This window comes from Mesoplodon mirus (genome assembly GCF_964341445.2).
Source record: "Mesoplodon mirus genome assembly, chromosome: 15".
In the NCBI taxonomy this organism is placed as follows: Eukaryota; Metazoa; Chordata; class Mammalia; order Artiodactyla; family Ziphiidae; genus Mesoplodon; species Mesoplodon mirus.
Window position 1 is genome coordinate 3,626,016 of NC_138991.1, and position 13,888 is coordinate 3,639,903.

At 47.7% G+C, this 13,888-nt stretch overlaps 1 protein-coding gene across 1 annotated transcript in view; it reads right to left on the reverse strand.

The window, feature by feature from the left end:
- Positions 1 to 1,060: 1,060 nt before the first annotated feature.
- Positions 1,061 to 13,888, reverse strand: part of PHACTR3 (phosphatase and actin regulator 3) — a gene marked incomplete at its 5' end in the record, with an annotated part of 221,935 nt that continues 209,107 nt past the window's right edge. Inside the window, 5 exons of the mRNA XM_082643370.1 lie at positions 1,061 to 1,602; positions 3,835 to 3,911; positions 5,715 to 5,855; positions 6,916 to 6,977; positions 11,225 to 11,280. Of these exons, the coding sequence (XP_082499496.1) occupies positions 1,587 to 1,602; positions 3,835 to 3,911; positions 5,715 to 5,855; positions 6,916 to 6,977; positions 11,225 to 11,280 (352 nt within the window). The 3' untranslated portion in view covers positions 1,061 to 1,586. The remainder of the gene's footprint in view (positions 1,603 to 3,834; positions 3,912 to 5,714; positions 5,856 to 6,915; positions 6,978 to 11,224; positions 11,281 to 13,888) is intronic.

A 13,888-nucleotide genomic window follows, 5' to 3' on the forward strand; every position in this document is an offset into this window, starting at 1 on the left:
ACCATACAGTGATTTCTTATAAAAGACCCCAATTCCATAAACTGACAGTATGTTTGCTAGCATCTAGGACTGATCACAAGTTCCTTAGGACAAAGTGCTACAACAAGGGTTGAGCAGTTTCCATGGGCACCTGACCTACTGCAGCCTTAAAGCAGCAGAACAGGAAAAGCCAAGGAGAGCACTGAGGTAGCTTGAGCAGTGAGAAGTCACAGGCGAGGTTCGGCAGCTCCAGGGCTACCTGGCAACCACACCCGCAGTGGACAGAACTTGCCGGGCACTGTGCTGGGACTTCAGCCACTTTCCCTCCTTTATCTCATTTAGAGATTGCAGCAGGGTTGTGTGTGTGAGAGAGAGAGAAAGAGGGTCTCAGGTGGGGCGGGGAGGGGTGGGAGAGCTTCCTGCAGAGGAAATAAATACCTTGCTGAATGGCACAGAGCTGGAATTTCGGCACAGGTTCAGCAAGATCCCAAAGCCCTTATCCAAGCACTGTGCTCCCTGCCTCGATGGACCAGGAGGGAGGGCTCATTTTCATGAGGACGCTTACTCGAAGGCCAAGTAAAAATATATTTCAGGGAACATTTATTTTTATTTAACTTACTTTCCCCCTTTGTGCCAAGATTACCTTTTACATTTGTGCCAGGGTAAGTTTCCTCTTTATGATCTCCACTCCATCTAAACCTTTGTCTCTTAGAGTTTTTAATAATGTTTGCAAATATGAAATTAAAAATACTCTTAAAGAGGGCATAATTTTCCTTTTGGTAGAATTTTTCAACAAGTTATTACTTATTTCTAGGTTCATTACTGAATGATACATAAACTTAAATTAACTTGAAAAGGATAATTTGATTTTCTAAGGCACAAACCACGTATACTAACAGAATGTACAAAACAAAACGCACGAAAAGTTTGAATTCTCCTTTATGTGTTTGGCTTCTGATGGCTCAAAAGTAATAAAATTGGACTCGTTTCACAGCCTATTCTAAAAAATCTCTCACCCCAACCCCAAGAAACTGTAACACCCAGGTTAATTTCCTGCAATGAGTAGTCATTTAATTAAAGAACAAAATTAACAGGAATCAAAATGTTGCAGCTGCATGTTTTGTTAGACATTATATAAAAAAAGAATAATACAGTAAGTCATTTTGTATGACACGAACTTAAAGAGTTCTCAAATTAATTGTGATCAGAATAAAAACGTCTTTTCCACACGGTACTGAAGACACTGCGTACACATCCCTCGGTCGGAGCCTCGGCGCGGTGACCCTGCACACGCACGCAGCCGTCCCTGGTCACACCGCAGAACTGCAAAACAAGGCGGGAAGGCAAACAACAGTTTTCTTCTGGTTGAGTTACTTGGGGTCTTTACTGACCCCAGCAGTTCACACTCCTCAGACACCAGAGAGTGAAGAGTGTCCTCTGCTGGTCCTCTTACAGGTGAGTGTGGCCAAGATTTCACCTGTGTGTGTGGTCCTGCTCCTCGCACAAACACAGCAGGGAGTCATGAGCTGAACTTCAGGAAAGTTCCCTGATGAATGTTCAGTGTTGGTATCAAAAAATTAAACACAATTCTTCTCAGAAGAAAATCTCTATGGCCTGTGGAATCTAGAAATTACAAAAAGACAAATAACTTAAGGTTACACATTTCTAAGTTAAAATTGCCAAAACCTTCCACAAATAATTCTGTTGCTATAAAAGCTTTGCACAGGTCCAACGGGTATAACATGAGGATGGACCTGCCTGGATTAAAGTAGTGTAAAGCCACAGACGGCGCCCACTGCTCGGGCTCCAGCCATAACCCAAGAGGAATCAGATGCTGAATTCTTAAGCCTACCTAAAATTTAGTTTGAAAAATGCTAGGTAAGCACTTGAAGAACACAGAAAGAGCAGAGCTTTGCTAAATCAGTAGAAGTAATGAATTGATTAATACAACAAATTATTGGATATTATAGCAGTAGAGTTATAGTTTTGTTCTTGTAGAGTTGATAATGTGTTTGTGGCAATGTTTAATGCACTTAAGAAAATCTCATGTGACTAAAAATATTGTTCTCACTTTTTTTTTTTTTTTTTTTTTTGCGGTACGCGGGCCTCTCACTGTTGTGGCCTCTCCCGTTGCGGAGCACAGGCTCCGGATGCGCAGGCCCAGCGGCCACGGCTCACGGGCCCAGCCGCTCCGCGGCATATGGGATCCTCCCAGACCGGGGCACGAACCCGTATCCCCTGCATCGGCAGGCGGACTCTCAACCACTGCGCCACCAGGGAGGCCCTGTTCTCACTTTTAAAAGTTGACATTAAATTCTAAAATGTAGTGGTATAAAAATCATATTTCAGGGACTTCCCTAGTGGTCCAGTGGTTAAGACTCCATGCTTCCAGTGCAGGGGTTGTGGGTTTGATTGCAGGTCAGGGAACTAAGATCCCACATGCCACACAGTGCGGCCAAAAAAAAAAAAAAAAAAAAAATCGTATTTCCTGTTGTCTATGTTTTGGGCTCACTCTTAAAATTCTGTCCTGTAAGAAAGCTATCAAGGACTTATGAGAAAATAATACATATCTTTAGTAAACATCTCTTTTAATAATGTATAATGAAAAAATGTATTAAATATTTTGAAATTACCATACATAGAATATGTAGTAATTATATCTTTTTTTCTTTAACACAGAATTGAACATTAAAAGTAACTCTGAATGTTTTACAGAGAATGTTTATTTCCTAAAATTAGTGTTTTGAACACTCAAAAGTAAGGTGATTTATTCCTGCCCAAAAGTATGCCAGTCATGGGGGGGAAACAAATATTTTTAAACAAACTATTTACTTGCTTCCTTTTTTTACTGCTCTTCCAACCTCTTTTTCTTCCCTTGATATATACAAAGTAAAACTATCGTGTAGGAGGGAATTCTGTGTGCCTGGTTTCTCTTCTACAGCCACAGTGGCTCACAGAGTAATCTTTTAAATAACAGTTGCAGTGGCCACTTTGTGAGGAGCAGAAAAGGAAGGGAATCCATTGTTTTAGTTTAAGGCAGTATCTCCATTCAGGGTTTCCTTTCTCTTTGTATTTGGGGCCTGAGCATCTCTAGACCAAGGGAGAAATGACAAAGCAGCTGGTGCAGTTGAAGGCTCGTGGCATCACAGGCAGCCTCTTTAGAATTAAAGGTATGTGAGAACTTCATCATGACTTGTCACGGCCATGGACAAGAAGGGGAAATGCTGGAAGGATATGCAGCCAACGAGCACTTCAGCATCAGCAAGACACCCTGTGCCACTTTTGTTTATGGTCATGTGGACAGAGAGTATATTCCCCTTGTGTGAAAAGTCTTGATTATGGAAGAATCAGTCAATATGTCCCCACTGGAATATAAGCTCCATGAAGACCGGACCCTCCTTTACCTTATTTATAGTTGCATTCTCAGCACCAAGAATGGCACATAGTGATACTCAAATATTTGCTGAGGAAACAAATACATAAATATTTGTATAAATAAATCAAGGAGTTCTATAAACTAGGGAGTTCTGAATATTAGAGAAGGGGAATTAAACATATAGGCAAAGTACATTCAGTGCTTTGAGACTAATTTCCTTAAATATACATTAACTGCTTAAATAAAACAACAACCTGTGTAATACTGTTCTCCTACCTACCACCTTTCACCAAGCCCCGTAAGAAACCATGGGAACGAACAGCACTTTCAATTGAGTTGCATTCTGTCTGTTCAAGACAGTTCTCTGCAGAAATACTGAAGTGTTTTACCTGAACACACAGTGCTTTCTGACATGTTTTTCTTTTTAAATAAATACCATGTTATAAGTATCATGAAATTCATACAAACAGAAATCTGACCTTGTCAGATGCTTGCTTGATGCATGTACCTCCATTTCATTACTTTTGTATTCATTCAGTTCTTTACGAATTGCTGCCTGGAATTTAAAAACTGCACATTATTTTTCAGGACATTAAAAAGTTAACATAGGAAATTAGTATCATGGTTATAGATTGACAGCCATTCCTAATACTTGCTGGCTTTTGTTATTTTGTGATAGATTAAAAAAACCTTTTGTTCAGCATGTAGACTTTTACATACTCATTTTTATAGTCCTACCAAGCTAGTGCATAGCTGGTATTCTGGAAGTGTTTAGTGGATTTATTTGCTGTGCTGGAGTTGGACGATATCCCCCCTCTCCCCATCCCACCCCACCACGGCACATCATAGAGGGATCAAGCACATGCTTAGGGCACTTATAAAGTCGGAACATCGAAATAATGAGAGAAGTTCAGCTTTTGGTGAACTTACTTGGAATTCAACAATTAGATAATCTAGAAACAAGTTATTCTAACTTCAGAATACATTGTTGTTTTGTGTCATTTGAGAAATAACCTTGCCGTTACATGTGGGTGGGATGTGCATCTCAGTCTTTTCAGGGCCTCTCATCTGGCCCTCCTCCAGCTTCCCAACACCCACTTTCATTGTGTGCTTCTCTCAGATAAACCCTCCAGGACCAGGCCAGACAAAAACATCAGACACAGCCTCCGGGGCAAGGAAAGGCTTTGCATCGAGTATGTAGGGACGTTACTACTCCCAGCTCTGCTGCCAAAGATGCCTGAATTCTCCCTTCACGGCTGGGCTCCTCTGAGCACACCCACCATGGGCAACAGAGAGGGTCAGTCCAACTACAGCCTGTCTGCATTTCTCCAAGTGCATGCAATGCTTACGTGCATTCATTTATAACCTCACGGACTCACACTCAGCATATGAAGAACGAGGAACAATTAGCAAAGTCAGCAAACTCATTGGCTGAATGTATTATGTTCCTCTTCCAAAAGGCTTTAAGAGTTCTGAAAATCACTAGAGGCGGGAAGGTAGGAGAGACTGTGTAGACAGACGCTCCTGGGTTTAAGTTCTGCCAGTCGATAGCACCTGACCCAGACAAGCCTTACCTGTCCCAGCCTCTCCTGGTCACCTGTTCAATGGCACCTCTACTGGGATAATTACAACACCTCTCTCTTTGGGATCTTTTGGAGGATTAAATGAAATAATAGCTGGCAGGCTGGGCTCAGTACAGGGCAGTGTGAGGGCTCGGTGGGTGCTAACTCCCTCTGCTTCACCCCTCAGCCTCTGCCCCACCGCCTCCTTGCTCTCCCCGCCTCTCTGACCAGGAGGTCCCCAGAGACACCTCAAACCAGACCGGCCCAGGACAGAGCCCAGAGCTGCCTCCCTCTACACCGGGGAGGGTCTCCTGAGGGCCTCTCACCTCTCCTCCCTTCCTCATCCCCACTGCGGCTCGCTGTTTCAAACGATGCCATCCAGCTCTTTTTTGCCAGCCCTGCCTATTCTGATTTGTGCCCCAGATCAGAGCTTATCAACTTCACATTCTTGACATTTGGGGCTGGATCAGTCTCTGTGCGGGCTGTCCTGTGCACTTCCGGGTGGTGACCGGCATCCCTGGGCTCCACTCAACAGACGCCAGTAGCACCACCCCACTGGTGACAACCAAAAATGTCCCCAGACATTGCCAAATGTCCCTAAGGGCAAAACTATCCCCTGGTTGAAAACAAGACCCGAAATCTGGGTTGTATTTGTGAAAGCAACATCTGGTCAAGCTCAGCCTTAACTGCAACAGCTGATGGCGCCCACTGTCTAAGAATAAACTCCCTGGCATGACGTGGTTTGCCCTTCTGACACACATGCACCCCCAGCCAGCGCAGACAGGTCTGTTCCGCACCTTATCTGCTGCCGACAGTCTTGTCCAGGGCTTGTCTGCCCGCCTGTCGTAGTCCTGTGCTTTCGCCACCTCCACGTAGTCACTGAATCGTATCAGAATTTTTCTGTCTCTCAGTTCATCAACTGTGGGCCTCTGATTCAGCTAAAATAAAAGATAACCATAGTTAGGTCTCACATGCCAAACTAGCTTTCCTAAAGTACTCTGAACAAACAGTACCCTTCTACAAATAAATAGAAAAGTCTGAAATTGTGAAATATAACCCTAATGCAAAGAAAATCTCTAATGGGAAGGGCTTAAATTATACACTCTTAAGTTACAGCCTCCTCCCCTTAACATATCTCATCAGGAGCACTCACACCCCCAGGAGGCTAGCGTGCCCTGTCCACAGCACAGCTCAAGGACAGGCTGATGAATTGACTTAGGAAAACTTTCACAGCAGCAGCTGCTTCTTTTCAACTATCATCAGGCAGGATTTTACCAAAAAAGCTTCTGATAAAGTTGAAATGCTAACTACTACTATACTAGTGCTCATAACTCAAGCTCAGGAAGGATATTCTGTCAACTTCAAGCAAGACAAGATGTCATTATTATTTGTATTATTATTATAGAACACAGTAGAGAAAGGATAACATCAGATCACTTGAATTTAGAGATGGTCAGGGCTTTAAAGGGAGATCAAAGCTTATAGACTTGCTACCTGTGTTGGCCACAGTATGTTTTGACTTAACTTATTTGAGTCCCAGATACAAACCCTTGAGGCTAATGAAGTTTTCTGCAGTCAGGAGCTTCTAGACCAGTGGAAGGTAACCAAAGAGTCTGAAAGGTAACCGACACACTGATAGCCAGGCACACTTTGCTTAAGCACTGTGTAAAGAGCTTGAATAAATGAAGAGCATGCCCAGTCAATGTCTGACTTCCTGGAAACAAATGGAAACGTCATCTGGGCTGCACGGCCACGCCACGCTCTCTGGTGCTAGGTAAAGACATCGTCCACGGGCATGTCGGTCACACCACGGGACGTGGCAAAAGGCACTGCTTTTCGAGCATCTGGTGAGTGAATTCATGGTTACCCCAGAAATCATCACTCATTATCACAGAGCGAGGCCCTGTATCACCCGTCCCAGCTGCTACAGAAGCAGCTTTCCTCTAGTCCACCTTTTCCCCCTTAATATTCAGAACACAAGTGCTTAAATGATAGTACCTTTCTTGTCAATCTTTGCTTGATTTCTCTTCTTTCTTCCTGCTCTGTCTGATCATTCCTTTCTGTGAAAGATTAAAACAAAAAAAAAAGGAAAAGAAAAGAAAGAAGCAGGTTGAGACTTTCTTCTTTTTAGCAGGGAAGTGTCCTCAAGATCTGCACATTTCTGGAAGCTAAAGATGTTAACACAAAGGACACCTGGTAGGTGACACTTTTCTCCACATCACAGTTTGTTTTTTCTCTGCTTTGCCAATTGCTGCTCAGGAGATTATGGTCTCACTGTCCACAGAAACACTTGTAGAAGGGAAGCTTTGCCATCGTCACAGCCTGGTTCTCCTGGACCCTTCTCTGTGTCAGAAATAACCGCACAGATTGACGCTGGGCATTTATTTGCGGGAGAAACAGGAAGAAGCTCTCTCTCCTAATCAAATATCATCTTTCTCTCTGTATATTTACATTTAGGAACATAGATGGCAAACAAAAATAGCTTTAGTAGATACGTTACATATATATTCATACATATATATATATATGAATGATTGCATATTAATAGAACTGTCACTGCGTTTTTCCCCCCCTTTTCCATGTAATAGGTGTACATACTTTCAGCCAACCAGCATAAGGTAAGGAACATTCTCTTCAGATTCTGGGCAGCATGTGCCTGCTTGGAATTCATATTTTCAGGATGTATTTCAAATCCAAACATATCCAGGAACCCAGCTGACTCTCCACTGCAGAAGCAAGATGCATGACCTGCCGTTTAAAGGACCCTTAGTCTTTCACCAAAATTGGCTTTGCCTGGGGAGTGTGACTATTAACATGCAGGCCGTGCTCACACCTACACTTGGGAGCTAAAAATGGAACAGAATGCTGAGCTGTAGTGTAGAACGTACGCTCTGCCCTGGGATACCAGATAATGGATGTCCTATTTCTGGCTCTCTCTGTTGCTAAATAAAGCTTCAGGTCCCTGGAGGGGGCCCAGAATTCCTCTCCTAGGAAAGGGATCTCATCTGTCAGCTCTCCTAGAAACACCACCAGGTCTGAGAAAGGAAAATCCTGCGATTTGCAGTTAACATAAGCTCATATTACCTGCCTTTATCTAAAACATTTCAAACATTTGTGCATTTTGGGGATTTGGTATACAGGCGTTTAACATACTAGCCATTGTACTTTTCAGTAGTTTTCTTTAAAAAGGATTCATCTCTCATTTGGGTGTTTTAGAAAAGGAAACCAAACCCTGTTATGTTCCTGTTCTTAATCTATGTGAAAAACCAGAAGAAACCATAGTTATAAGCGCTAATCAGAAAGCTGATAATACAGTTAGAAAAAACTGTGAAAGTACCACATAGAAGGCCAACCATGAGGGATTTAAATGATGATATGAAACGAATTCTTCAGATTTCTTAAAAATAGGCCATGAAAAAATCCCAAGTACAGCCTCCATGTGAAAACACTGAAGCAAGATCAGATCTTTCTGTTTTTTAGCTCGTGAACAACAAATCAGCTTCATTACAAGTTCATATGAGCACAGCAGGGGCTTCGGAGAGCTGATCTTTGGGTGCCCAGCAGGGTCCCTCTCAGGGCCAGGCACTCTGTGGGGCACCAACTCCAAGGCGTCCTTCCTCAGAGCCTAAGCCACAGATTCTCTGAGCTCCCCTCAGCGATAGGTTTGTGGATCTCTTATTCTCAGACCCAGAAAGCCCGGTGCCTTATACAAAACAAGGGAGCCATGATCGGAGTTTCCATACCCAGATTTACTGGGAATAGTGCCAGGAGCTTGGACAGTCACACATGTGTCTTCTGTAAACACTCAGATATGCACCGCTGCTCCTAAGGCAGTGGTTAGAGCGTGGACGACGAGCCAGGCCACCTGGGCGTGAACTTCAGCTCCATCCCTTTGCCAAGACTCAAGTTAAAAAGTCACAGTAGGGCTTCCCTGGTGGCGCAGTGGTTGAGAGTCCGCCTGCCGATGCAGGGGACGTGGGTTCGTGCCCCGGTCTGGGAGGATCCCACATGCCGCGGAGTGGCTGGGCCCGTGAGCCATGGCCGCTGAGCCTGCGCGTCCGGAGCCTGTGCTCCGCAACAGGAGAGGCCACGGCAGTGAGAGGCCCACGTACCGCAAAAACAAAAAAAACAAAAAAACAAAAAACAAAAAAAAAGTCATAGTACCTCCTGGGGTCTAAGCTTCCTCGCTAGGGAAAGGGGGACAGCTGTGCGAACCTCACAGCTGTGTTGTAACAATTCAACGGGGGAACATAAGCAAGCACTGCGTACGATGCCTAGCAGAGTGGGCCCAACGCGGGATGATCAGTTGTAATATCATAGCATATACAGGGGCCACCATGTCTTACGCTGTTGTAAGCACAGATGCACAGACCCAGTTCTGAGCGTTCCTCTGACACGATCACAGTTAGTCATGAGCTCCCCACTTGAAGGGGAGCAAACACAACGGGATGATACTCTGCGCAGTGATTAAAAGCCGAAAACGCAGTAAGTGCGAGCCAGTGTCAAGGGCCTGCGAGGACGATGTTCTAGGCTGGACCAGCTACAGTCAGTTGATTCTCACCTCCACGGAACCAAGCCAAACAGCCACCTCAAACCAGCAGTGAAATTCTCAAGGACTGCTGCCCAGGGCATTCGAGAAGCTTCCGGCTAGGCATGGACCTGCCTCCTGCTGGATGGCGAGGGAGGGACCACCAGGGCCACAGGGGTGAAGCCTGTCTTCCTGCCCCTGCTGTGCCCTGAAGGTGAGTGCCGTCAGCTCCCGGGGTCCACCTGCCATCTCTGCTCACCAAGCACCAGCTCTGATATTCAGGCTTCTACGTCTATGTGCAAAGACTGACACAATTAGAAGCACTTGCCGGTGGGAGGGCCTGGCCGTCCACAAGACCAGAGAGGAGGTCACCACTGACGGGAGAAAAGCCTCTGCCCACTCTGGGCAACAGACCAGTCTGAGGATGGCACTGCCCGGGCCTTGAACTTGCCCCATTCAACTCTTGGATTTACTTCAGGGGCACCTGTGACTTATGAGCTTTATAAGTAAGTGATTTAATTTTAAAAAATTCAAATATTTGGTAACAAAGAGCTTGACATTTCTAGCTGCCCACTTGATTAAGCATGTTAGCAATGAAAAGCTTTTCTTGAAATCCTCAGAGGTGGCCTAGTTCACGTAATATAGAATCGTAGTTTCCATATCTTAAGTTTAAAAAATAAAACACAGAATTCCTTTTTTTTTGGCTGTGCCATGTGGCTTACAGGATCTTAGCTCGCCAACCAGGGATCGAACCCGAGCCCCCTGCAGTGGAATCGCAGAGTCCTAACCACTGGACCGCCAGGGAAGTCCCTAAAACAAAGAATTCTTAATCTTAGGGTTTAAATATTTCCAACAGTTAATAAAGGTGCTGAGGCAAAGAAAGGGAGAAGGAATCAGATAGGACGCGGCACCTGGACCAGAGGTTCTGCTGTCTACTTTGAAACAGAAGGTCAGCCTCGGGACCGTCTTAACTTTGTAAAAAGATGTTCATGGGATGAAAAGCCAAACTCAGAGAATGTCTGCAGTGTGCATCCGTAAAGAGGGGAGAAAATGAAAATATTTTTAAAATCTAGGCCCTTAGAAGATACTTTTTGTAGAAAATGTCTCACAAACTAAAGTCTGTTGACCAGATACATAAGAAGTACCTGAGAAACACTTTTGAAAGGGTTTTACCACCCAAATCATCAATGGCTTTAATGAGATGGAACAGTGTTCGCTACATCGTGGAGGCTATCCCTGGACACCGGTGTTCAGCACATGTTACGGCCGCACACCTAACTGGGGAAACCCAAGGGGTGTGAAGCCAGGAGGGAGGGTCCTGGAATTGCGGGGTTCTAAGCCACAGGCAACATTTCCCAAGGCTTCTCCGTTCCTTCGAGCTGCTTTATGCCCCCAGCTGTAACCACCAAGGGGCGAGTCCTTCCCTGGTAGGATTTATACATTGTCCACACCTGCCTGTGATGTCCCAAACTGCCAGGGACAGACATCTGCTTGAGACCCAGCCTGCAAGAGGATATGGATTCTTCTCCCTTCCATCTGCAGGGCCGACCGATGAGATAACCCTGGAGGAGGGACATCTTTAACGGTGCTAGGAGAGCTTTCTTCCTTTTTAAACAGGATGTGCCTGGGTGTTTCAACTTGCCCGGGGGCTTTGCTTTCAGAGTCCCTCAGCAGCTCAGACCTAACAGGAACCCAGGAGGGCTCAGGCCACTGAGCCGGGTTCCCGCAGCAGCCTCAGCACACGTGAGGGGGGGCCTCAGGGCATCACCTGCTACTCACGTTTCAAGATGTTTCTTCTCTCCAGTTCTTCCACGGCGGGTCTTTGGCTCAGCCGTCTGCGGAAAAATACTAGAATTACATTTTGCACCATGGTGGCTGCCGGCGGATTGCACCCAGGGTCTGCGAGGGTCCCAGGCGGGTGGCGCACCCGCTGAAGATCGCCTCCCCAAAAGCGGGAGGAGGGGAGGGGGACCTTCTCCGGCGGCTGCCTCTTGCGGGCAAATCGAGTTAGACCCCCGTGAGGGAGGGAGGCGGTCCTCTGTCACCGGGCGGCTGGGGCAGTCCGCGCTCCCGCTCCGGACGGGCAGCTCTTCATGTCCAGATCTGCTGCCAGCCCGGCCCGGCGGGCTGGACGGCTCCCCAGGTGGCGCGTCCGAGCTGCGCGGAGATCCACCTGGGAGATGGTCCCCTGCCCGCTGGCGGAGGGAGGGGCGGGCAGCCGCGTCTCCAGTTTCTGTGTCCCCAGCTCCCGGCGACCCGGACACTGGCACTCGCCCTGGTCCTGCTCCTACCGCGGTCCAGCCTCACCCGCCACCCGCCACCAGGGTAGTGATGGAGGGAGCTCCTGCCTCTACGGGCAAGGAGCCGAGGCGCGTAGAGACGAAGCACATCCAATCCAGGCTGGGAATCTCCTGGGCTGAGCGCGCGGAGCCGGCCACGCCCACAGCTCCCCTCCCGCCACCAGCCCTACCCGCCCGGTTTGAGAGATAGGAACACAAATGATCATTTCCTTTCAAATGGCCTCTCATTGAGAGAGTTGGAGGACACAGCCAAAAAGAAAAAAACACATAAATAAAAGGCTTGTCAGGAGAGGGAGGCATAATTAGCCGAAATTAATGCCAAGCTCCAATTATTTTTGTAACTCCAATAATGCTGTCCTTGGGGCACAGCCAGAAGGCTTCCCACTTCCGGATCCTGTAGCCGCTGCACAGAGACAACAGGCTGAGCAGCTGAGTGCCCACAACGCGGGTCCACAACACTCCGCCCCAAAGGGGATGTCGCTTCCATAAACACTTGCCTGCCGTTTATAACCCCTGTCGCAGCACACAGCCCAGGGCGGCCCGCGGGCTCAGTCTGCTGATGGGTTCCTCTGGGGACTTGTGTGTCGGCTGGCTGCTGGGTGGTTGCCTAACATCTTGTCTGGATGTCTGCTGAGACTTGAACCTGCCCCCCACAACTCCTGGCTAGTACCCAGGGGCCAGGGCCTCCCAATCCCTCCCAAGCACCGGGCACAAAACCAAGCTCTATGGGTGGGGCTCCCTCAGCCTGATCAAAATCCCCCAAACGCCATTCATTCACTCACTAAGTGACTGGCTAGCACTGGCTCTGAGCCAGGCACTGCTCCGAGCCCCAGGACACAGTGGTCCCTGCCCTTGGAAAGCTCACAGGCTAAAGAAGGCGGCAGACAACAGTAAACAAACAAACAAGACCATCCCAGGGAGTGGTCAATGCCATGGAGAAGACAAAATGGGGGGCAGGGAGGATGTGATGGATGAGTGATGGGGTAGGGGAGCTCAGGGGAGATCCATTTCCACAGAGACCGCAGGAAGAGGAGGAGCCAGCCTTGGGAAGATCACATTTCTAGACGGTGTCTCCTAACTGCTCACGTGCTGGGCTTGGGGAGGGCAGGGAGGAGTGATCAAGGCAGACTTCCTGGAAGAGGAAACTTTGGGCAGAATTGTGGAGAATCCATAAGGCATGCAGAGCCTGGTGCTTAGTGGCTGCCAGCTGACCAGCCAGGATGCCCACAGGGACAGCTGAGGATGAGGCCACACATCTCCTCAAACCTGAAAAGTACCCCCAAGCCGCCACTCACTTTGCCCCGACAGAGGCTTTTTCTTCCTGGAGCCCTGTTCTCTTCCAAAATGAGGACTAACGACAGACCTTAACAGAAGTGAGAGACTTGAATGAGAAAATGCACAAATGCACCTGTTACCATGCTTGCTCAGGACAATGGTTCCTCAAGAACTGTCTGGAGAAAACCCAGGCTGTGGCTTGTCAGCTGATCATGGACTGAGTTCTCAGAAAGTGTGCACGTCTCAGCACCAAAACCTCCGCCACTGGCCCGAGGGGGGAAGGCAGGTCTCCAGCTGGCTGCTATGCACCTCCTGGATGCTGCCAGGATGAGGCCACAGCAGCCCCACAGGGCACCTCCGGATGGTCCAGAAGGGGTAGTCCGCTGGGTGGATGCAGCCCTGCAGGTACACAGCTATGAGCCAAGTGCAGCCTACTGGGTTCTCACCAACCTGCCCCTCTACCCAGAGGGAGTCCAGGAGCTCACGGCTGGAGGAGAGGGCCCAGGGCCCTGGGTAGCACTGCCAGCCCAATCCCCTCCCCGCGGGACCCCAATCACAGGGGGAAGGGTGGTGCTGCAGGTCGAGAGCCCCTGTCTAGACTCGCCCCTACCTGTACCCGACACCCCACTTCATGAGACTGAGAACTTCTACCTTGAGTTAACCTGACCTTCCGTGTCAGATGTTTAGTGAGCCTACAGGACACGCCTGGCCCTGGGATGTGGTGATGAGAAGTTAGACCCAGCCCTGCCCTCAGGAGCACAGGCTCCAGGGGCACAGACGTTCAGCCCATTATCACACAAACAACCAGGCATTTCTGCGTGGTGACCAGCGCTAGGAAGAAGAACCGACAGTACTGTGAAAGCCTACA